This window comes from Lampetra planeri, unplaced genomic scaffold, assembly GCF_965212315.1.
Source record: "Lampetra planeri unplaced genomic scaffold, kcLamPlan1.2.h2 scaffold_309, whole genome shotgun sequence".
NCBI classification, from domain to species: Eukaryota; Metazoa; Chordata; class Hyperoartia; order Petromyzontiformes; family Petromyzontidae; genus Lampetra; species Lampetra planeri.
This window is the reverse complement of record NW_027615133.1, coordinates 48,136-75,313: the sequence shown is the minus strand read 5'-3', so window position 1 is coordinate 75,313 and position 27,178 is coordinate 48,136. Positions and strand designations below refer to the sequence as shown.

At 48.9% G+C, this 27,178-nt stretch overlaps 1 protein-coding gene across 4 annotated transcripts in view; it reads right to left on the bottom strand.

Moving 5' to 3' along the window:
• Positions 1–2,166: 2,166 nt before the first annotated feature.
• LOC144740821 (uncharacterized) overlaps positions 2,167–27,178 on the bottom strand; it is a 35,491-nt gene continuing 10,479 nt past the window's right edge. The window contains exons 2-4 of one of the 4 annotated variants that reach the window (XM_078623545.1): positions 12,408–12,497; positions 8,860–9,040; positions 2,167–7,871 (exon numbers count right to left, since the gene is read on the bottom strand). In XM_078623545.1, coding sequence (XP_078479671.1) covers positions 6,502–7,830 — 1,329 coding nt within the window. In that variant the 5' untranslated portion in view covers positions 7,831–7,871; positions 8,860–9,040; positions 12,408–12,497 and the 3' untranslated portion in view covers positions 2,167–6,501. Of the gene's footprint in view, positions 7,872–8,859; positions 9,041–12,407; positions 12,498–16,683; positions 21,361–27,178 lie in introns of those variants that run through there. The other 3 variants (XM_078623544.1, XM_078623547.1, XM_078623546.1) reach the window with 3 other exon arrangements.

The following is a 27,178-nucleotide window of genomic DNA, read 5'->3' as shown; positions in this document are numbered from 1 at the left end:
GTCTCCGTGCATGGGGTCGATGTGGCCGCATGGCCGCGTCATCTCAACGTCGCCCCGCGCGATGCTGACGGTGGTGTCGGCGCGGTCCACATCCCGATCGGACTGATCAAACGCAAGCCGAAGACGATCCGGATCGGCAAGTCACGGTCGCCTACGAGATGCACGCGGTCGACCTGTCATTCGCAATTACCACATGTAAATGCCAGGGCGCGACGTTTGCGTACATCATCGCCCTGCTGGAGCCAAGTCGCGCCAGCCCGAATCTGTCATTCAAGTTGCTGTACGTGATGTTCAGCCGCGTACGGCAGGCGTGTCGATTTCGTTGTTTTCCTTTGGCGCTCTCGTTCCGGAAGGCGCACCTCAAGACGTTGCGGCCAAATATACATTCGACGAAATGGCGAATGGACATTGCCAAAAACGGCATGTGGCAAAAACCTGCGGGACCACAGGCTCGCAAGCCACTCGTCCCGCGCGGGAAACGGTCGCGGCCGGAGGAGCCAAAGCCGCAAGAGTCTGCTGTGGTGGTGAAGCGGCGGAGGTTCAAACCAAGCCCGCCTCCGCCCGATCCGCTTATCCTGCGCGGAAAACGGTCGTGGCCAGAGGAGCCAGCTCCGACGCCGCAAGAGTCTGCTATGGCGGTGAAGCGGCGACCAAGCCCGCCTCTGCCCAGCGTCACTCCACGTTGTCCGCCCCCTGTCTCGGTCGAACACGTTGTCTTCATTCCGGGGTACGGAAGGCTGTTCCCGAACTACTTCCGCTGCTTACAACCTGGCCAGTGGTTGAACGACACCATCATCAACCTGTTCGGGCAGTTCTACTGCCTGTCGCGAGCGGCATACGTCCACCTGTTCAACACGTTCCTGTACACAAAGTTCTTGGCGGGCCATCTCGACGACTTGAATTGCGTCTTCGATGGCGTGTCTTCCAGGCCGGTGTGGATCATACCGATCCACGACCAGTCGCACTGGCAGATCTTGGTCATCGTCAACGCCACGTGCCCACCAAGGTCGACTGCCATGCTGTTAGACTCAATGGCTGCGTGCGGGCAGTCGCGCAACGCCAAAAACATCGCGGCCTTCGCCAGCACGGTGGTGGACCGGGTCGTGCGCGCCGAATTGGTGAGCACGCCGGTGGCGATCACCACCGTGGCAATCACCACGGTGCTTGTGCCGCAGCAACCGAACGGCTACGACTGTGGCGTCTACACCCTGCTCAACATCTGGCACCTGGTGCGTCATTACAACATCGTGGCCGTTCAAGGACCAGGTCAGGTGGATTGACGCGCGTGGTACACGCAGGAGGCGGCGTCACAGCACATGCGCGACCTGCTGCAACAGCTACATGAACTTAAAGACCTACACCAATAAATCAACAATCATCATCTGATGCAATAGTAACAGCTACAACTTCCAACACGACTACGGTATCCAACACGGATCGCACAAATGCACTGTCCAACCAAGTTCCTACCTGCCCACTCCGAAGGAACGTGTTTTTAGTATCTTACGACCCTACAATGGTAAGTACACACATTGAGGTGGGGGGGAAGAGAAGAGGACATGACACTGTGATGAATTTACCTCAGCGTTGCGTGCATTTTTTTGCATTTTGAACGCGGAGAAATCCCCCCCATCCGATGCCGCGCGGGTTTCCAGGGGCAACCCCCCTGCAGCTTGGGCGGCAAAAGTAAATAAATAAAGATAAATCGCACAAAAACGCGATTTTAACCACTTTAAAGGTTTAAAGGTGACAGATGGGAAAACGGAATGGCCTATTCCCGCTGTGGGGCTCAGGTCAAACAGCCCGGCAATTTTTTTCCACGTTAACCCCACCGTCCAAGCGCCAAATCCCTTGCGAGCGTACGCAGACAGAGGGACAAAGAATGACATTCATAGGTAAGATGGAATATGCAGCAAAATCTCTATCACGTACTTTACCATCCGGAATGCTTTATTAACCGGCATCTGTAAAACAGCAAAATAAATATTCCTTCAAGTATAAAAAAAAATTCTGGCATCTTGCAGCTTGCTTCACGACGTTGCTGAGTGGTGGCGCTAATAGAGTTGCAATTGCAATAATCTGCAATACACCATTATGATCGTGTTTTGGGCTGCCTAACCTAATTGTTTCACTGTACTTGTGTAATAAAGGACTCTGCAGGCAATGTAGGTCTCCGTTTGTCCTTTATTTGGGTTCTTGTCTCGCACCCCGCAATGTCCGCGTTCTGGACCCGTGCCTCCTCTGTCGTGCGCCCCACGCACTCGTCCCGTGCTCCACACACCTACAGCCACACCGCTGTTCCGTGTGCTCTGCATACTCTGCAGCCACACCGCTGCTCCGTGTGCCCTGCACACTCTGCAGCCACACCGCTGCTCCGTGTGCCCCGCACACGCTCCTGTCTCCTCACTCCCCACTAGCTCCACACACTTCGCTAGCTACTGCTATTCCACGTACACCGCTGGCCGACTGTGCCGGGACTCCGACCACGTGGCAAATGGCGCCACTTCGTCCGCCACCACCCAGCGTGGCTCTCCCCTATTTCCACTCTCCCCGACTCCCAGATCTCTTCCGGCTCTCGCCCTATATCCTCCCTCTCACGTGACCCTGACTCCTCCTTCACGTGCTGCCCCTATCTCCGCCCCTCATCACCCTTCCTCACCCCGACTCCCATTGGAGCCGAGGTGAGCAGTGGTTCCTCCCACTCTCTCCGTCGACCAGGCTCCGTCTCCCAATACCCTGGCCCGTGTGAGTGACACGGAGGCAGCAGCCACCCTGTCCTTGCTCGCATTACACTTGTAATACAGTACTGCACTACTGTACACTAATCTAAACAGCACCATTGCTTCTCTACAATAAACTTAGAATGCTATATAAATGACTGGTGAGTACCTCTATAAAAGAGTAAATTATTTTAATATCATAGTTAAAATGTATGTTTAATTTATTCATTCAAAAATGCTTTTTATACTTCAGAAATTTGCTGAAACATTAAGTATACCTTTCAGATAACTGGTAAATTTGATGAACTAGCACCCTCGATTCCCCATGGATGCTGGATAAGAGCTTTTGCTGTATATGCTCAATCAGATCATACATGTGTAAAATTATAACTCAAAATTATCAAGAGACATCGCCAACATTGAACTATTGCATTGAAATATACTGCTTCACATTATAGCACATTTACTTTACGATTTAAAGCTTTCATGACTGCAGGGATTCATCTTCTTGGTTCTTTCGGTAAAGTCATGTAGAAGGGAAGTAATAAAATAATAAAAATAAAACATAATAAAATAATTCTCACGACGTTTCGGCCACAACACAAGCAGCCGTCCTCAGGTGAAGACCAGGTCTGTCAAGGCGACAGCGTCTAAAAGAAAACACCATCACGCTTGGAGCATCTATTTAAGCTGGGTTGGAAGGGGGGGGGGAATGCGCATTGACAAAATAATCTGCATATCAAGAGGAATTTAGCATATTTATGGGAAATGCATGAATGCGATTAGTGCTATTTGTAAAATGCTAATCCTGCATAATGCCCATGCATTATGCAGGATTAGCAGCATCAAAAGGAGTTTTGATGTGGTTTCCTTATTCACCAAAGTTCCTGTACCTGACACCATCACAATCATTGAAGACTTGGTTCATCAAGGACTGAATGCTGGGGTACCCACCCCCCCTGGTGAGACACTGCTTAACCAATACATACTTCACCTGGAATGGAACTTTCTACAAGCAAACTGAGGGCACCCCAATGCCCCCCCCCCCCTATCTACGGTTGTAGCCAACGTCTTCATGGATAAATTTGAGACTGACGCCATCCAGACTGCCACTCTACGCCCGACCTTATGGAAGAGGTACGTAGATGACACTTTTGTTATCTGGCCACATGGCCGGTCTGCTCTCGACCAATTTCTCGACCACATCAATTCCATACACCCAGCCATCAGATTCACCATGGAAGTCGAAAAAATGGCAAGCTACCCTTTTTGGATGTCCTTATTAAAAGGAGACCTGATGGTTCAATGAGCCACTCTGTCTACAGGAAAGCCACCCATACGGATGCTTACCTAAAACCGGATTCCCACCACCATCCATCCCAGAAGAATTCCCTCATCAAGTCTCTATACCATAGGGCCCAATGCATTTCCGACCAGGAACACATTGCCAGTGAACTCAAACACGTACGCCAAGCTCTTAAAGCTAATGGTTACTCTGACTACACAATCCGCAAAGCCATCACTCCAACCATCAAGAAAGATCCTGTTGAGGAGCCTTTCAAGACCATCACCTTACCCTACATTGCTGGGGTCACAAAAAAGATCTCCAAAATCCTGATTAAACACAAGATCCAGGTCCGATTCAACACCGTACATAAAATCCGTGATCTGGTCCCGTCTGTAAAAGATGTGGTTCCAGACATACAGTACCCTGGCGTTTACAAACTAAGTTGCCTCTGTGGTAGCAGTTACATTGGAGAAACCAAACGACATGTCTCGGACCGCATCCGTGAACATAAAGTAGACTTGAACCACGGTAGGACTAACACCTCAGCTGTGGCAAATCACTGTTACAATTCAGTGGGCTCACATTACATTGACTTCTCCAAGACAAAGGTTCTTTGCAAGCCATCTGGCTACCATGAGAGATTCGTTCATGAGGCGATCCACATATACAAACACAGAGACAATTTCAACCGAGAAGATGGATTCCGGCTTAGCAATCATTGGAAGGACGTAATTAACCATTTCGGATCTTAACGGATTGTGTCCACATTTACCGTGACTTTCAGACCGCGTTCCACTCACTGACATTGACTATATATCTTGTATTCTCCGCAGGGAATGGATTCTTTGCTCCGTTCATGCGACGGTCAATGGTATAGTGCATAGCATATTGTATAATAATAAATAGTATTGAAGTGTAATGTTTAATACAATGTATAAGGTAATATATAGTATCGAAATTGTATAGTGAATATACAGCAGGGTGGTATGCAGTTGGGTAGGTAGAATAATACATAGTGTAATATTACACTATGTATTATTCTAAGACATAGGGTAGTGTATAGTAATACAGTATACAATTTAATACTATGTAGTTTATACTTTAGCGTTTTACGTTGTTGTTTAGTGACTGCAGCTACATACTATTAACATTCCTTCCCTTTATTAATGCTACCCCTATCCCCCTCCCTTTGATGCTGCTAATCCTGCATACTGCATGAGCATTATGCAGGATTAGCATTTCACAAATAGCACTAATCGCATTCCTGCATTTCATATAAATATGCTAAATTCCTCTTGATATGCAGATTATTTTGTCAATGCGCATTTCTTCCCGCCCTTCCAACCCAGCTTAAATAGACGCTCCAAGCGTGATGGTGTTTTCTATTAGACGCTGTCGCCTCGACAGACCTGGTCTTCACCTGAGGACGGCTGCTTGTGTTGTGGCCGAAACGTCGTGAGAATTATTTTATGTTTTATTTTTATTATTTTATTACTTTCCTTCTACGTGACTTTACCGAAAGAACCAAGAAGAAGCACATTTACTGTACACTGATCTCTGAATGGATGCCTACACCTGCATGCATTCGTAGAATGAGAGATGCCAAATGATAGCACGGTTGATATTTGTTTAAAGAGGTTCACAGTTCATAGCTGTCGGCAGCCCTCATGATTACTGCAGCAATATTGACCAAAAATACGCACCATCTGCTTAACAGTAGTCAAAATTTGTCAGAGTCAAAAGATTAGCCACAAATTACCCAACTGGGGTTACACATCAATCATTGCTCCACCCTACTGGCAGACTCATGTCCACGTGCAGGTCGGTACTGAGTTACCTTGTACCACAAAGGGACAGCTGCGACTTGGGCTAGCCGTCGAGCGATTGAGATTAAATGATCCAAGCCGCTTTAAGTTGCTGAAGCATTTCACCTTTGATTAGCAAGATTGGCTACATACAGTGAGAAAGAAATAAAACATTTATGCAAGCGCAAATTATTAATCTAAATATTATTATAACACGTTGAATGCTGTGGAGCTTTTTTGTCTCCAGCTCCTGCTTGCAGATCAACCCAACCTCTAAGTCCACACATGCTGGCCACGCCTACTCTGCATCTTCCAACAAGTCCACCTCAACAAACTGCTTGGTTTCATTTCACTCAGTCCACAGCCTCCTCCAGCTTCACCCTGCCTCTATTGACTACTTGGAGGTTAAACACTTTTAATGGGAAAGGCAAAAATCTGGCTGTCGCTTGTAATGACTGGCGAAACCTTGTACTCAGATTGTAAATGTTGTGGTTTGGCTCTCAAAGACATAGGTGTGCTGTACTAGTGACAAATTGGCATGTTCTGTTTACGTGACAACATTTACAAGTTGGCTGTGTCGGGTGGCGGTGGGTTTTAACGACAAATGTATATATTTACACGATCTAACTCCAAAAACCTCTATTACGGGAAAGGCCTGTTAATTAAATGGAACTTCTTTATCTTAAGCTCAATGATACACATCAACTTGGTCTCCATTTGACTCAATATTACCTAAAAAATCCACCCACACCTCCACATCCACAAATTGCTGGGCATTGCCTCGCTCTGCCTCAGAGTCCACAGCCTCCTCCAGCTTAATGCTGCCTCGATCGACGTGAAGGTCGGATTTTGGAGTAAAATCTTCATGCTCACATTTCACCATCACTTCTTCACTCTTTACCGTCACTTCACTTTTCACCTTTGCTGATTCAAATTTCATTTTCGCTTCTTGACATTTCATCTTCACTCCTGGCCACGTTTCATATTTCAAATGTGTTTCAGGTTCTTGTTTCATGAGGGATGGGCTCATTGCAGCACTTTGACTTCCACACGCCGATTTCAGATTAATTTCCTGATGAATGGTTTGATGCTTGTTTCGATCCCCTAACTGTCGAAAACCCTTCCCATACACAGTGCACTTGAAGGGTGTTTCTCCTGTGTGTATTCTCTGGTGTGTTTTAAGATATGATGAAAGTGCAAACGCCTTCCCACACACAGTGCACTTGAAGGGCGTTTCTCCTGTGTGTATGCTCTGGTGTGTTTTAAGATATGATGAACGTGCAAACGCCTTCCCACACACAGTGCACTTGAAGGGCGTTTCTCCTGTGTGTATGCTCTGGTGTGTTTTAAGATTTGATGAACGTGTAAACGCCTTCCCACACACAGTGCACTTGAAGGGCTTTTCTCCTGTGTGTATTCTCTGGTGTATTTTAAGATGTGATGAATCTGCAAACGCCTTCCTACACACAGTGCACTTGAAGGGTCTTTCTCCTGTGTGTATGCTCTGGTGTGTTTTAAGATGTGATGGACGTGAAAATGCCTTCCCACACACAGTGCACTTGAAGGGTGTGTCTCCTGTGTGTATTCTCTGGTGTATTTTAAGATATGATGATTGTGTAAAGGTCTTCACACACACAGTGCACTTGAAGGGTGTTTCTCCTGTGTGACTTATCTGGTGTATTTTAAGATGTGATGACATTGCAAATGCCTTTCCACACACAGTGCACTTGAAGGGTGTTTCTCCTGTGTGTATTCTCTGGTGTCTTTTAAGACTTGATGAATGTACAAACGCTTTCCCACACATAGTGCAATTGAAGGGTGTTTCTCCTGTGTGTATTATCTGGTGTTTTTTAAGACTTGATGACTCTGAAAACGCCTTCCCACACGCAGTGCACTTGAAGGGTTTCTCTCCCGTGTGTGTTCTCTGGTGGGACTGAAGATTTGATGGATATACAAACGCCTTCCCACACACAGTGCACTTGAATGGTTTCTCTCCCGCTGATTGTCTTCGCTCCATTTGACCAATTCTGTACAGCAATGCGGCAGAGGATCTAGCAGCTGCAGACAGAAAACAGTAAAATCCACACAATGTAAGTCAGCATAGAAGCATAGAAATGTATATATATATAGTCACACGTAATATTCACATATTACATAGACAAGAACACTCAAACATTAACGAGAAAAAAAAACCCAATTCATCACACAGGCTGTTTTAAGGCACTTGCTACTATTTACGATCAGCTCTTGGCCTGACATAGTAGGCAAGTGGTCAGTATAATGCCTGGAGGCCCTAGTATATTTAATATCAATGATAACCCATAACTCTACGTACAGAATTTCGGTTCTATATGGCTACTGAAGAAATGTTAACTATTGCAAAAGTCTGATGAAAATAGCAAATGGTGTTAAAAATGAAACTCTTTGCAATGGGCAGAAACATTCTAAAATGGACAAATTAGTGTTCAATCACAACTTGGAAGTCCGAAGCCAGGCTCAGATTTGCTTGAATGCTCAGATGGACAGATGTAATTTGAGCTTTAAGTGCTGTATTTTCCATGCTTATGAAACGTTCCATGTGTCCGGGACTGTACAAGAGAAGGTTCCAGAAGGCGCGCGTTGTGACGAATGGAAAAAGGTGACCGGAAGGCACTGTAAGCATTATTCAATTAAGGACACACATGTTATAGTAAAGTGGGGGTGGGGGGGGCGAGCGAGTATATAAGGAGGAGCGAGGCCCACGGTCGGGGTGCTTACTCGGGGACTAATTGACGACCAGAGGTGGACGACATTGGGGCCAACTGGAAACCATCGGGGTTGACTGTTCAGTTAACAACTTGGTGGAAACCATGGGGGCTGAAGATAGCCATAGCAATTACGTGTGTGGCAGTCATTACACTTGGACTCTATATACGTTCAGAGAAATAAAGCTCTCCTCCCCTGAAAATGGATGTCTCCAATGAGCTTCTTTACACGTGTGTAGTGACATCGCGGATGTCACTATGGGGTGTCGGCCCTAGAGAGGCACGGCGTGCGATGTACTTACATCGCGGACATCACGTATGAAGCGACATTCGTCGCGGTCACTGGGTAAAGCCGGCTCTCGCGAGGCACGACATTTCGATGTATTGCCATCGCAGACACCTCGTACATGTGGGTGTAGTACCAGCCCTAGAGGGGCTTGGTGAGCGCTGAGTGGCACCACGCTCGGCATGCAGTGCTGTCTCCTATAGGAGGGGGTGTGAGAGTGCCGGCCATGAATGGGGTTATTAAAGGCCATGGCACTCGAGTTGACCCTGGAAGGCACGTGACAGGTAAGATCACCAGAGGGGCCTAAAGTGGGGGCTAGGGGTGGTGACATGTCAGGACGAGATCCTGCTCGAACAGTGGGGATATAAACCGGGTCCCCAGAGGGACCAGAGTTCATGCGTTGCTGTTGTTATCCTTAAGATCTACATTCTACGTCCGAGAAGAGTCACCAACACATGGACCGGGACCCAAGCCGGGGTCCTGTCCATTGTAACCAATCCCAGTGTGATTAGTGTAGTTAGCCTGGTGGTCCACCACCATAGGCTGTTATTTGCTAAAGGGGCAGTTACCACTTTGTGTTGGTATCAATAAATGTGTTGCCTCCAAAGGGTACGTCTGTGACTCAGTTGAATCCACTACACATGTAATAAAAAACCCTATTGCTTTTACTAAACCTAGGTGTTTAATATGGTCAATATACTTTACAGCAAATAACAACTTTACACTCTCACGCACTGGAACGGTGAAGAAGGTGGTGTTGTGGCAAGAACCATGCCTGGCTGCCTTCATCTGCTCAGTACAGATGCTATAATGCTTCACCAAGTACTTAACCTAGGAACACATCAACTCAGCAGAGGCCTACAATAAGTTAAGCTATCACTTGTCAATCATGTCTGCTGTCAGCAATAATTCAACTCTGAATCTTCTTGGTTCTTTCGGTAAAGTCACGTAGAAGGGGAAGTAATAAAATAATAAAAATAAAACATAATAAAATAATATAAAATAATTCTCACGACGTTTCGGCCACAACGCAAGCAGCCGTCCTCAGGTGAAGAATGAAACACCACCAAGCTTGGAGCGTATATTTAAGCTGGTTTGGAGGGGGGGTGGGAAGAAGAGTGCCTTGACAAACCAGCTTAAATATACGCTCCAAGCTTGGTGGTGTTTCATTCTTCACCTGAGGACGGCTGCTTGCGTTGTAGCCGAAACGTCGTGAGAATTATTTTAAATTATTTTATTATGTTTTATTTTTATTATTTTATTACTTCCCCTTCTACGTGACTTTACCGAAAGAACCAAGAAGATGAATCCCTGCAGTCACGAAAGCTTTAAATCGAAATTCAACTCTGAATGTTGGCTCCATAATGCAGTGGACGAACAAATGTGTCTCCGCTCCCCATTTAGATACACTCTTACATACAGATATGTTTCACATGTGTCATTAACAGATTATATAAAGAAAACAGCCACCATTCACCATTATATGGTAGTAACATCATCACAGTGATCATGCCATGATAGGTGCGAATTGAGGCCATGTAAGTGTGGAGCACTTGCCAGTAGGTCATGGAAATGATCCAGGTGTCAAGGGATGACTGAGATGACTGGCAGATGCACCACCTGTGCTACCCACTGTGCCAACTTGCTGTATTTTAGCCACCCAGCGCTCCATCCATTCATGTGTCACTCCTCTGACCTCACTGTTGCAGGATGAATGCCTCCAACTACCCTGCAACATCCTTCACGGGCCTCCTCCACAGAGGCCGATCTTCACACTCCTGGTACCAGTCATGGGCAAATCCGATCACCTCCACGTCTTACAATCTCTTCTCGAGCCCATTCCCTACCCGTTTAGTCCCTCGCATCTGAACTAACTTACGCTGCTTGAGCACGCAGTTTCTGAGCATGCGGGATTCATGACCAACGATTGCAGCTTCGCCTGCCAAAGAGGCTCACTGATTATATTTTGTACGGATATCTCAGGGATTTGTAAGCTTCGAAAACCATCAAATCTGGTACAATAGAGGATGAATCATAGGCAGGCCAACCTTAATTGTATAAGCCAACACAAATGGTTCTTTAAAGGAGTCCATATTTCACATCCACAGAGAAAGGGGTCATAGCGGTGGGCAAGAAGATTCAGTGATTTGTATGGAGCAACGGTCGAAGCAGCTTCCTCACCATGTTAGACATTAAAGAATGCTGCTTGACTAACTTGAATTGAGACTTTATCTGCCAAACCAGAGCTGGTCGTGAACACATTAACCAAATATGGGAGCTCCTCCACCACCTGTAGAACTGCCTGATTACTCATTAAGAGGCGAGCAGGCGGAATGTTGGATGACATGAAATACCCAGGCAGGTGCTGTATTTTTTGGAACATATGTAAGGCTCCTCCTTATAATGAAATTTTTCAGGTACAGAACAAGAGTCCCTAACTCCATCGCATTGAGTAGCCAATACCAGATCATCAGCATACATAACATGGTTGACCAGCAGGAAACAATCTCTTAACTTTCACCAGCCATCGATTAGCCTCTCATTGTAACTGTACCAAATGCATTTTGTAGGGCCATTGTGAGGTTATCAAAACTATGTGTATATTGAAGATGCTATCTTAATGTACACAGTCCACGGGTCATGGAAGGGTTAGGTTCCCGAGAACGATCCGTAACCCGAATTTCCCATGCCGGAAACTGAACAATTTTCCCCCAAAATCAAGACGAAATCCCATAGCCGGAAAGAGTTGTCCAGCCCCTACCCAATTACTCGTACTGTATCGCGCTATAGTTCATTTTCTGTCGCGACCTGTATCGTATTGCTGTACATACGTTCTGCACTTCCGATGATTCTTTCATTTCATCGAATATCTACCCTAACACTACCCATAATTAAACTAATGCAAGAAAAACTTATCCAAATATTTATGAACACCATGAGACATTCTAATATTAATTGTTAAGAGAAAACAGTCACTTCCGAATATTCATTTACCAGGCATAGACTAGGCCGAGACCTCTCCGAGTGCTGTTGGCTGAAACCATAAGCAATCGAAGTGTAATTGTGTTAAATAAAGTACATAACGTAAATAACTTATGAAATAAACTTCAAATCAAAACCATAAAGAAAAACATGGGAAAAACAAGATAGTTCTAAGCACAGAAAACCAAAATTACGGAATGCTACAAAAGAAAAATAATTAGGCAATGCTACAAAACAATTCCATTGACCTTAATCTTTTCCAGTCATTATTGCAATGCAATTAAGGGTGATATTACACTGAAAGTTACGAGACGATGTGACAGATATAGTATACGCACGGTAACAATGTAACAGCATGACTGAGGGTACAAAGCGACTATACACCACCGCCTTGGGGAAGATGCTGCCTGCCTTATGCCTTGCTCCGCGGTATTCATCCACAACCTCACCGCGCTGGACTATTTGCGCTTAAGTAACTAAAGCAAAAATCCCCGCATTTTGATTTTTTTTACATGATTTATGGGAGCATGTCCATGAGGTTGGATTTCCGTAAGTCGGGTCTTCCGCTACCCGGGGACATACCGTAATGTATGTGGCCAGAGGGAATTCCTGTCACACGCCAACTTGAACAGGAAACGGCTCCGAATCCTTGTCACACAGCATTTGCCGGGTCTGCCCAAAATAATAAAAATCCATAACGAATGTGAGCAGAGGGGCAGGGATATCGAAAACAAGGAACAACCCAAAGCCGAAGCCTCTTCATGGTACTTAGGCCTTGACAACATCAAAAAACGTGCCAAGAAAGTCAAAACAGTCATATTCAATACTTAAGCCTTACCGAAACCAAGGGGTTAGATAAACGGCAACCAAAAATACACATCACAATTGAAATAAGTACTGTACAGCATGCCAACTAGACTAAAACAAAACAATTGAAATAAACAAAGATAAACTCTATAGAAAAAAAACATTCCATGAGAATAAATAGGATTCTAATTACTGACTACTCTGCTAACAATGATGACGATGTGTGTGCGCGAGTGGAGAGTGGTAGTACTTCGGTTAGCGTGCTGCGCTATGAACCCAGCGACCCGAGTACAATTTCCACTAATGCCCAAAACCATGACGATTACCTGAATTGGCCCTGGGCCTTCCCAGGTCGACTCAGCCTCAAATAAGTACCTGGTGTGTTGTGTAAACATCGCCACTGGGGAGACAAAGGCGGCCGGAAATGGTTCTGGTAACCTACCCCTTTGTGTGCCGTGCCAACCTTCAAAGGTGCTACTTTCCCTAACAGTCTGTTAAGACTAAATGCTTGCATGGCAAAGGTTGAGGTGCCACCGATTTCCTCGCATTCCTCATCCACCCCGCCCTCCTTCCCAGAAGTCTTCCCAGGAAAGAGTAAATTGTTATTTATTGTTATTTTCTTTGAACCTATCTACGTGACTTTACCGGAAGACCCAATAATATGTAAATTGGTATGCAAAGAGGTTGCCCGAGATAGGTCTAAACCGCAAAAAATAAACCCATGACATTCAAGGGTCTACTGTATGACATTTGCACAGAACTGTCCTGGACTGAAACTACAATTGGGCTTTGCAAGCTTCTTCTCTGCAGGTCTGGCAAGCTGAATATTCATTATCTGGAAATCAATGTGGTCAAACGTTAGCTCTTCGTCCAATCCAGCAGAGATCATCGTTTAGTCAATGTTGTAATAATGTTCTGTATTGCAACCTGTGTAATATCACCACCCTCCCTCAGGACGTTTCTTTTGAAGTCCATTATGCCCGGCACTAAAACTGCTCTTAGACTGTGGGTTGCCCAAGCTGTGCAAATGTCACCAATCACAATATTCAGGGTTCACACTTTGTCACCAGATGGTGCACCAGCCAACCACTGACAGTGTGGTTACTTCCTGGAATATTTAAGGCATAGAAAAAGCAACAAATACATATACACAAACACACACATTAAAATACACAAACCCATGTGTTAGCTATCCAGAACGTTAACACACTCCCAAAACACGCTCTACAAAACCAGCAATACTTATAGAAGCTAAAAATGCAAATAAAAAACAAGGTTCAGTGTTAACTTACACTTGCAGTCAAATAAAATGCATCAACACACATGAGCATATTCCAATGTGCGCACACAGTTACCCACAACAAAGACCCCCAATATAGCCTTAACAATAAGTTCAGGAGTGGGTGTATGGCCAGCACCACACCCGACCGCTTTTGTTTCCCCAGTGGCGATGTTTACACACTGCACCAGGCACTCATTTGAGGCTGAGTCGATCTAGGGAGGCCCAAGTCTGGTTCAGATAGTCACTGGTGTTGGTGGCGGTGAGTGGGAATCGAACTCGTGTTGCCTAGTTCATAGCGCAGCACGCTATAGGTTACATTACCGCACGCAACAACAGCCGCCATTTGCACACGAAGTGAGCTCTACCAGTATGTGTGCAAGGGAACCCGCACCGACCGACTGCAGAAGCTACCGGTCAAACTGCCTCCTCTCCCAGTTCCAGAGAAGGTTTTGCCCACGCATTGCAAATGTCAGCAATCACAATATTCCGGGTTCACCACTCTGGTAAAATGTAGCGGCCACTCTGGTTCGTAAAACAATCAGAGATATATTTAAGTCCATCTTTAAAACTCACCTCTGTAAACTGGTCTTCATCCCCCCTAGTTTTGCCGTTTACTTGAGCGGGTGAGTGATTGGTCACAGAATGGGTGAGTAGTTGACTGAGTAGGCAGTGAGTGGGTCTTCCAGTGAGTGAGTGAGTGATTGAGTTAATGGGTAAATGAAGCTTGAGTTCTGGCTGTTTACCCTGCAGGATGTGTATATTTCGTACTTTTGATACACGGCATAGATTGGTGGGATCCACGGATGAAATGCAGCACTTTACAAATGTAAATTATAATTGTATTATAAATATTACAGGCATATTATACACACCACCATGCACCATATGCTTCCATAAAGATGTTAAAGTACATTTTTCTCGCGTTATTTTTCATGAGTAGGCCATTGTGTACTGGCGTCATGGTTTAAATGTATGATGATACAACTATTTTTATGAAAGAAGAAAAGGCTTTTCGGCAATAAGACAGATGTTAAGATCAGAATCTTTAAAATCAGAATCTGTCTTCTGGAGGAATGTCACAGATATATCCAGTCGAGGCGGCTCAGAAAGTTACAAAAAGAAACATATTTGGCTATGTACGGTGTGAAAGGAGCTCAACTAACATACAAAAAACGATAGGAGTGCAAAATAGATGAAAGGTAAGCAATTCACGAAAAATAAATAGAAATGAATAAAGTACATAGTTCAATTTGCAAAGAGATTCCTATTGCAAGGTAGCATTAAGTCTGCATTAACCACACATTCTTGTGGTATAATTTAACACAAACATCAATCTGTATCAACCACATGATATTTTTTTATTTACAAGGCTATTATTTCCATAGATTTGCTCTTTATTTGACTTGCTATTAAACCATTGGACAATCTGAAAAATCTGCGACGTGCATCTGATTGTCTATGTGAGTCTGTGGGTCTGTGTGCTAGTCTAGGGGTTCCTGCATGACTGATTGTCTGTTAAGTTTCCCAGATTTCACTGCCCAAAAGTTTGGAACCACGTATCGTCTTTTGGCATCTCAATTCTGCCATTTATAACCTCGTTTAAACTGACTAATACTCACTCAAGTTTGAGTGGGAATGTAATTTTACAACAGAACTGCTATTAAGTTGGTTTTGTAAACCTGTAATTTTGGAATGCGTTGATGTCTGCCCGCCAAGTCGCCCTTACAAAATTAGCGTCTAAGCTCAATAGGTGTTACTCGTGAAATTCACTTCTGATTGCGAGTTAGTGGGTGGGTGAGTGCGAGGAAGGTCGAGTAAGGGAGTGTGATTAGGTGACTGTTCTTGTGTGGGCGAGTGAATGGATGAGTGAGTGGGAGAGTGGATGGATGAGTGAGTGAGCGAGCGAGTTATAGAGTGGGAGGGTGTATAAAGAGATGAGTGAGTGGACGGATGAGTGGGCTAGTGATTGAGCTTAATTATTAAATACTTTGATGTCTGCCGGCTGAGTCGCCCTTGAAAATAAGCTTCTTAGTTCAATGGACTTCACTTGGGAAATAAACTTTTTCTGACTCTGAAATAAACTTCTGGACTGGTATCGTCCAAATATTGCAATGCTGAACAAATGCCTCCAGTTTACTCAATCGGGAATACGCGAATAAGCATCGCCCCTCCCCCCGAGACTGCCAAACCAACTCGGCAGGACGCTCCTGAACTGAAGTAAAGAGACTCGATGTGATAAAGCACTCGAGTGTGCACCACGCTGGCGAAATTTTCACGACATCGCGCGGTATACAGGAGGTCGTGGGTTGGATCCCGACGCTGACGCGTGTTTATTTGAAGTTTGCGTGTCTCTCTTTCTGCGTGGATTTGAAATCCGCTTTTCCCCTCCAATTTTAGAAACATGAGTTTAGAGTATTTGGCTGCTGTAAATGTCCACACAAGCCACTTCGTTGTCGGCAGGTCGCTCCTGAAAGATATATATATCTCAAAATGAGAAATATAAAACATTTTTTTTAAGTAGTCAGCCAGGTGAGGACAAATACAAATAAACAAAACTTAAAGCAAATACAATCAGGCGATGGCAGGAGGCAAGGCCAGCATGGCTAGGCCACACTTTGTAACGTTCCACCCTGGACATCGATTCCACACTCGCTGCTACACTCAATTGATAACCTGAGGAGAACAATAGAAGAAGCGAGGCTGCACCTAAATAAACAAAAACAACCACCACCAAAAACCACGACCACCATCACGACGTGAACTTCTCACCTCGGATCTCGGTTGAGTGGCGAGCAACGCGAAATCGCGCGGCGGGGGAGATGACATGACGTCACTAGCGAGTTTACCCCTTCCCACTGAATAAATTATGTTAATGAACCAAGCCCTGACATTGAGTGATTGGGCATGGCTACTGAACCGGACACAATGAACTCGCGGCAGATTTAATGCTTATATGCCATTTATTAAGCAGGCCCTTATGGGGAGTGATTGCGCGTGGCTTTGCTTGATTTTTATTCATTTTACTGGTGACATGACGTTACTAGCGAGGTACACACCCCTTGGCGTCTCGCGATGATGACGTCACGTGGAGTGGTAAAGTGAGAGGGCGAGCACCGTGAGGAGTGGGATTAGAGTTTAAGTTTATTTAGATTCCTTTTAAATGTCTTCCTCTGTTGCACAGGTATCCCTTGGGTGGGTAAGATCAGCTACAACAAGAACGTGAGCATTATTGCGTGTGTGTACACTGTGTGTGACACCACTATCCTCATAAGCATCAACATCATCGGAGCCATCATCATCCTAAGTGTAGGGCTTGAGTTAGCGCGCCACGCATCCCCCGCCTCTGTTGCTATGTAGGAAAGCACAGTACAGTGGGGTGAAGTGAGGTAATGCTTGTTGTTGTGGTCTTGGGCGAAGTGGGTCGTTGGGTGTTGAGACACTCACCCTTACTATTCACCACTCACCCTCACCACTCACCCTCAACATCAACACTCACCATCACCACAAATCCTAACCACTCACCCTCACTACTCACCACTCATCCTCACCAATCACACCCTCAACAATCACCACTCACCCTCACCACTCACCATCACTACTCACCCTCACCACTCATCCTCACCAATCACACCCTCACTGCTCACCCTCAACACTCACCCTCACCACTCAACCTCACTAATCACCACTCACAACCGCCACGCACCCTCCCCACTCACACTCAACACTCATCCTCACCAATCAAACCCTCACCAATCACCACTCACCCTCACCACTCACTACTCACCCTCACCACTCACCCTCACCACTCTCCCTCACCATTCTCCCTCACCATTCTCCCTCACCACTCTCCCTCACCATTCACCAGTCACGCTCACTACTCACCATAACCACTCACCACTCACCCTCACTACTCACCCTCACCACTCACCCTCCATCATTCACCCTCAAAACTAACCACTCTCACCACTCAGCACTCACCACTCATGCTCACCACACACCCCTCACCGCTCACCACTCACCATCACCCTGACCACTCACCACTCATCCTCACCAATCACCACTCACTGCTCACCCTCACCACTCACCCTCACCACTCACGCTCACGCTCACCCTCACCACTCACCCTCACCACTCACTACTCACCCTCACCACTCACCCTCACCATTCACCCTCACCACTCTCCCTCACCATTCACCAGTCACGCTCACCACTCACGCTCACTACTCACCATAACCACTCACCCTCACTACTCACCCTCACCACTCACCCTCCATCATTCACCCTCAAAACTAACCACTCTCACCACTCAGCACTCACCACTCATGCTCACCACACACCCCTCACCGCTCACCCATCACAACTCACAACTGCCACTCACCCTCACCACTCACCCTCACCGCTCACCACTCACCCTGACCACTCACCACTCATCCTCACCAATCACACCCTCACTGCTCACCCTCATCACTTATGCTCACCCTCACTAATCACCACTCACCCACCCCACTCACCCTTACTACTCACCACTCACCCTCACCATCTCCACTCACCCTCACCACTCACCGTCACAACCACCACTCACCCTCACCACTCAACCTCACCCTCACTACTCACCATTCATCTTGACCAATCACCACTGACCAATCACCACTCACCACTCTCCACTAACCCTCACCACTCAACCTCACCACTCACCCTCAAAACTAACCACTCTCTCACCACTCAGCACTCACCCTCACCACTCATGCTCACCACTCACCCCTCACCGCTCACCACTCACCCATCACAACTCACAACTGCCACTCACCCTCACCACTCACGCTCACCACTCAGCACTCACCGCTCACAACTGCCACTCACCCTCACCACTCACCCTTACAACAACCACTCACCTTCACCGCTCACCACTCACCCTCACCACTTACCACTCACCCTCACCACTCACTACTCACCCTCACCACTCACCCTCACCACTCTCCCTCACCATTCTCCCTCACCACTCTCCCTCACCATTCACCAGTCACGCTCACTACTCACCATAACCACTCACCCTCACTACTCACCCTCACCACTCACCCTCCATCATTCACCCTCAAAACTAACCACTCTCACCACTCAGCACTCACCACTCTCCCTCACCATTCTCCCTCACCACTCTCCCTCACCATTCACCAGTCACGCTCACTACTCACCATAACCACTCACCCTCACTACTCACCCTCACCACTCACCCTCCATCATTCACCCTCAAAACTAACCACTCTCACCACTCAGCACTCACCACTCATGCTCACCACACACCCCTCACCGCTCACCACTCACCATCACCCTGACCACTCACCACTCATCCTCACCAATCACCACTCACCCTCACCACTCACTACTCACCCTCACCACTCACCCTCACCATTCACCAGTCACGCTCACCACTCACGCTCACTACTCACCATAACCACTCACCCTCACTACTCACCCTCACCACTCACCCTCCATCATTCACCCTCAAAACTAACCACTCTCACCACTCAGCACTCACCACTCATGCTCACCACACACCCCTCACCGCTCACCACTCACCCATCACAACTCACAACTGCCACTCACCCTCACCACTCACCCTCACCGCTCACCACTCACCCTGACCACTCACCACTCATCCTCACCAATCACACCCTCACTGCTCACCCTCATCACTTATGCTCACCCTCACTAATCACCACTCACCCACCCCACTCACCCTTACTACTCACCACTCACCCTCACCATCTCCACTCACCCTCACCACTCACCGTCACAACCACCACTCACCCTCACCACTCAACCTCACCCTCACTACTCACCATTCATCTTGACCAATCACCACTGACCAATCACCACTCACCACTCTCCACTAACCCTCACCACTCAACCTCACCACTCACCCTCAAAACTAACCACTCTCTCACCACTCAGCACTCACCCATCACAACTCACAACTGCCACTCACCCTCACCACTCACGCTCACCACTCAGCACTCACCGCTCACAACTGCCACTCACCCTCACCACTCACCCTTACAACAACCACTCACCTTCACCGCTCACCACTCACCCTGACCACTCACCACTCATCCTCACCAATCACACCCTTACCCTCACTGCTTACCCTCACCACTCACGATCACCACTCACCCCTCTCTAATCACCACTCACAACCGCCACTCACCCTCACCACTCACCCTCACGACTCACCCTCACTACTCACCACTCATCCTCACCAATCACACCCTCAACAATCACCACTCACCGCTCACCACTCACTACTGACCCTCACTACTCACCACTCATCCTCACCAATCACACCCTCACCAATCACCCTCACTGCTCACCCTCACCACTCAACCTCACCACTCACCCCTCACTAATCACCACTCACAACCGCCACTCACCCTCCCCACTCACCCTCACTACTCACCACTCATCCTCACCAATCACACCCTCACCAATCACCACTCACCCTCACCACTTACCCTCACCACTCACTACTCACCCTCACCATTCACCCTCACCACTCTCCCTCACCATTCAACAGTCACGCTCACCACTCACCCTAACCACTCACCACTCACCCTTACTACTCACCCTCACCACTCACCCTCACCACTCACCCTCATCATTCACCCTCAAAACTAACCACTCTCCCCACTCAGCACTCTCCCTCACCATTCTCCCTCACCACTCTCCCTCACCACTCACCAGTCACGCTCACCACTCACGCTCACCACTCACGCTCACTACTCACCCTAACCACTCACCACTCACCCTCAACACTCACCCTCACCGCTCACCACTCACCATCACCCTGACCACTCACCACTCATCCTCACCAATCACCACTCACTGCTCACCCTCACCACTCACCCTCACCACTCACCACTCACGCTCACCCTCACCACTCACCCTCACCACTCACTACTCACCCTCACCACTCACCCTCAACATTCACCCTCACCACTCTCCCTCACCATTCACCAGTCACGCTCACCACTCACGCTCACTACTCACCATAACCACTCACCCTCTCTACTCACCCTCACCACTCACCCTCCATCATTCACCCTCAAAACTAACCACTCTCACCACTCAGCACTCACCACTCATGCTCACCACACACCCCTCACCGCTCACCACTCACCCATCACAACTCACAACTGCCACTCACCCTCACCACTCACCCTCACCGCTCACCACTCACCCTGACCACTCACCACTCATCCTCACCAATCACACCCTCACTGCTCACCCTCATCACTTATGCTCACCCTCACCACTCACCCCTCACTAATCACCACTCACCCACCCCACTCACCCTTACTACTCACCACTCACCCTCACCATCTCCACTCACCCTCACCACTCACCGTCACAACCACCACTCACCCTCACCACTCAACCTCACCCTCACTACTCACCATTCATCTTGACCAATCACCACTGACCAATCACCACTCACCACTCTCCACTAACCCTCACCACTCAACCTCACCACTCACCCTCAAAACTAACCACTCTCTCACCACTCAGCACTCACCCTCACCACTCATGCTCACCACTCACCCCTCACCGCTCACCACTCACCCATCACAACTCACAACTGCCACTCACCCTCACCACTCACGCTCACCACTCAGCACTCACCGCTCACAACTGCCACTCACCCTCACCACTCACCCTTACAACAACCACTCACCTTCACCGCTCACCACTCACCCTGACCACTCATCCTCACCAATCACACCCTTACCCTCACTGCTTACCCTCACCACTCACGATCACCACTCACCCCTCTCTAATCACCACTCACAACCGCCACTCACCCTCACCACTCACCCTCAACACTCACCCTCACGACTCACCCTCACTACTCACCACTCATCCTCACCAATCACACCCTCAACAATCACCACTAACCGCTCACCACTCACTACTGACCCTCACTACTCACCACTCATCCTCACCAATCACACCCTCACCAATCACCCTCACTGCTCACCCTCACCACTCACCCCTCACTAATCACCACTCACAACCGCCACTCACCCTCCCCACTCACCACTCATCCTCACCAATCATACCCTCACCAATCACCACTCACCCTCACCACTTACCCTCACCACTCACTACTCACCCTCACCATTCACCCTCACCACTCTCCCTCACCATTCAACAGTCACGCTCACCACTCACCCTAACCACTCACCACTCACCCTTACTACTCACCCTCACCACTCACCCTCATCATTCACCCTCAAAACTAACCACTCTCCCCACTTAGCACTCTCCCTCACCATTCTCCCTCACCACTCTCCCTCACCACTCACCAGTCACGCTCACCACTCACGCTCACTACTCACCCTAACCACTCACCACTCACCCTCAACACTCACCCTCACCGCTCACCACTCACCATCACCCTGACCACTCGCCACTCATCCTCACCAATCACCACTCACTGCTCACCCTCACCACTCACCACTCATGCTCACCCTCACCACTCACCCTCACTACTCACCCTCACCACTCACCCTCACCATTCACCCTCACCACTCTCCCTCACCATTCACCAGTCACGCTCACCACTCACGCTCACTACTCACCATAACCACTCACCACTCACCCTCACCACTCACCCTCCATCATTCACCCTCAAAACTAACCACTCTCACCACTCAGCACTCACCACTCATGCTCACCACTCACCCCTCACCGCTCACCACTCACCCATCACAACTCACAACTGCCACTCACCCTCACCACTCACCCTCACCGCTCACCACTCACCCTGACTACTCACCACTCATCCTCACCAATCACACCCTCACTGCTCACCCTCATCACTTATGCTCACCCTCATCACTTATGCTCACCCTCACCACTCACCCCTCACTAATCACCACTCACCCACCCCACTCACCCTCACCATCTCCACTCACCCTCACCACTCATCCTCACCACTCACCGTCACAACCACCACTCACCCTCACCACTCAACCTCACCCTCACTACTCACCATTCATCTTGACCAATCACCACTGACCAATCACCACTCACCACTCTCCACTAACCCTCACCACTCAACCTCACCACTCACCCTCAAAACTAACCACTCTCTCACCACTCAGCACTCACCCTCACCACTCATGCTCACCACTCACCCCTCACCACTCACCCATCACAACTCACAACTGCCACTCACCCTCACCACTCACGCTCACCACTCAGCACTCACCGCTCACAACTGCCACTCACCCTCACCACTCACCCTTACAACAACCACTCACCTTCACCACTCATCCTCACCAATCACACCCTTACCCTCACTGCTTACCCTCACCACTCACGATCACCACTCACCCCTCTCTAATCACCACTCACAACCGCCACTCACCCTCACCACTCACCCTCAACACTCACCCTCACGACTCACCCTCACTACTCACCACTCATCCTCACCAATCACACCCTCAACAATCACCACTCACCGCTCACCACTCACTACTCACCCTCACCACTCACCCTCACCATTCACCCTCACCACTCTCCCTCACCATTCACCAGTCACGCTCACCACTCACGCTCACTACTCACCATAACCACTCACCACTCACCCTCACCACTCACCCTCCATCATTCACCCTCAAAACTAACCACTCTCACCACTCAGCACTCACCACTCATGCTCACCACTCACCCCTCACCGCTCACCACTCACCCATCACAACTCACAACTGCCACTCACCCTCACCACTCACCCTCACCGCTCACCACTCACCCTGACTACTCACCACTCATCCTCACCAATCACACCCTCACTGCTCACCCTCATCACTTATGCTCACCCTCATCACTTATGCTCACCCTCACCACTCACCCCTCACTAATCACCACTCACCCACCCCACTCACCCTCATCATCTCCACTCACCCTCACCACTCATCCTCACCACTCACCGTCACAACCACCACTCACCCTCACCACTCAACCTCACCCTCACTACTCACCATTCATCTTGACCAATCACCACTGACCAATCACCACTCACCACTCTCCACTAACCCTCACCACTCAACCTCACCACTCACCCTCAAAACTAACCACTCTCTCACCACTCAGCACTCACCCTCACCACTCATGCTCACCACTCACCCCTCACCGCTCACCACTCACCCATCACAACTCACAACTGCCACTCACCCTCACCACTCACGCTCACCACTCAGCACTCACCGCTCACAACTGCCACTCACCCTCACCACTCACCCTTACAACAACCACTCACCTTCACCACTCATCCTCACCAATCACACCCTTACCCTCACTGCTTACCCTCACCACTCACGATCACCACTCACCCCTCTCTAATCACCACTCACAACCGCCACTCACCCTCACCACTCACCCTCAACACTCACCCTCACGACTCACCCTCACTACTCACCACTCATCCTCACCAATCACACCCTCAACAATCACCACTCACCGCTCACCACTCACTACTGACCCTCACTACTCACCACTCATCCTCACCAATCACACCCTCACCAATCACCCTCACTGCTCACCCTCACCACTCAACCTCACCACTCACCCCTCACTAATCACCACTCACAACCGCCACTCACCCTCCCCACTCACCCTCACTACTCACCACTCATCCTCACCAATCACACCCTCACCAATCACCACTCACCCTCACCACTTACCCTCACCACTCACCCTCACCATTCACCCTCACCACTCTCCCTCACCATTCAACAGTCACGCTCACCACTCACCACTCACCCTCACTACTCACCCTCACCACTCACCCTCATCATTCACCCTCAAAACTAACCACTCTCCCCACTCAGCACTCTCCCTCACCATTCTCCCTCACCACTCTCCCTCACCACTCACCAGTCACACTCACCACTCACGCTCACTACTCACCCTAACCACTCACCACTCACCCTCAACACTCACACTCACCGCTCACCACTCACCATCACCCTGACCACTCACCACTCATCCTCACCAATCACCACTCACTGCTCACCCTCACCACTCACCCTCACCACTCACTACTCACCCTCACCACTCACCCTCACCATTCACCCTCACCACTCTCCCTCACCATTCACCAGTCACGCTCACCACTCACGCTCACTACTCACCATAACCACTCACCACTCACTACTCACCCTCACCACTCACCCATCACAACTCACAACTGCCACTCACCCTCACCCTGACCACTCACCACTCATCCTCACCAATCATACCCTCACTGCTCACCCTCATCACTTATTCTCACCTTCACCACTCACCCCTCACTAATCACCACTCATCCACCCCACTCACCCTTACTACTCACCACTCACCCTCTCCACTCACCCTCACCACTCACCGTCACAACCACCACTCACCCTCACCACTCAACCTCACCCTCACTACTCACCATTCATCTTGACCAATCACCACTGACCAATCACCACTCACCACTCTCCACTAACCCTCACCACTCATCCTCACCACTCACCCTCAAAACTAACCACTCTCTCACCACTCACCCTCACCACTCATGCTCACCACTCACCCCTCACCGCTCACCACTCACCCATCACAACTCACAACTGCCACTCACCCTCACCACTCACGCTCACCACTCAGCACTCACCGCTCACAACTGCCACTCACCCTCACCACTCACCCTTACAACAACCACTCACCTTCACCGCTCACCACTCACCACTCATCCTCACCAATCACACCGTTATCCTCACTGCTTACCCTCACCACTCACGATCACCACTCACCCCTCTCTAATCACCACTCACAACCGCCACTCACCCTCACCACTCACCCTCAACACTCACCCTCACGACTCACCCTCACTACTCACCACTCATCCTCACCAATCACACCCTCAACAATCACCACTCACCGCTCACCACTCACTACTGACCCTCACTACTCACCACTCATCCTCACCAATCACACCCTCACCAATCACCCTCACTGCTCACCCTCACCACTCAACCTCACCACTCAACCTCACCACTCACCCCTCACTAATCACCACTCACAACCGCCACTCACCCTCCCCACTCACCCTCACTACTCACCACTCATCCTCACCAATCACACCCTCACCAATCACCACTCACCCTCACCATTCACCCTCACCACTCTCCCTCACCATTCAACAGTCACGCTCACCACTCACCCTAACCACTCACCCTCACTACTCACCCTCACCACTCACCCTCATCATTCACCCTCAAAACTAACCACTCTCCCCACTCAGCACTCTCCCTCACCATTCTGCCTCACCACTCTCCCTCACCACTCACCAGTCACACTCACCACTCACGCTCACTACTCACCCTAACCACTCACCACTCACCCTCAACACTCACGCTCACCACTCACCATCACCCTGACCACTCACCACTCATCCTCACCAATCACCACTCACTGCTCACCCTCACCACTCACCCTCACCACTCACTACTCACCCTCACCATTCACCCTCACCACTCTCCCTCACCATTCACCAGTCACGCTCACCACTCACGCTCACTACTCACCATAACCACTCACTACTCACCCTCACCACTCACAACTCACAACTGCCACTCACCCTCACCACTCACCGCTCACCACTCACCCTGACCACTCACCACTCATCCTCACCAATCATACCCTCACTGCTCACCCTCATCACTTATTTTCACCCTCACCACTCACCCCTCACTAATCACCCCTCACTAATCACCACTCATCCACCCCACTCACCCTTACTACTCACCACTCACCCTCACCATCTCCACTCACCCTCACCACTCACCGTCACAACCACCACTCACCCTCACCACTCAACCTCACTACTCACCATTCATCTTGACCAATCACCACTGACCAATCACCACTCACCACTCTCCACTAACCCTCACCACTCAACCTCACCACTCACCCTCAAAACTAACCACTCTCTCACCACTCAGCACTCACCCTCACCACTCATGCTCACCACTCACCCCTCACCGCTCACCACTCACCCATCACAACTCACAACTGCCACTCACCCTCACCACTCACGCTCACCACTCAGCACTCACCGCTCACAACTGCCACTCACCCTCACCACTCACCCTTACAACAACCACTCACCTTCACCGCTCACCACTCATCCTCACCAATCACACCCTTACCCTCACTGCTTACCCTCACCACTCACGATCAC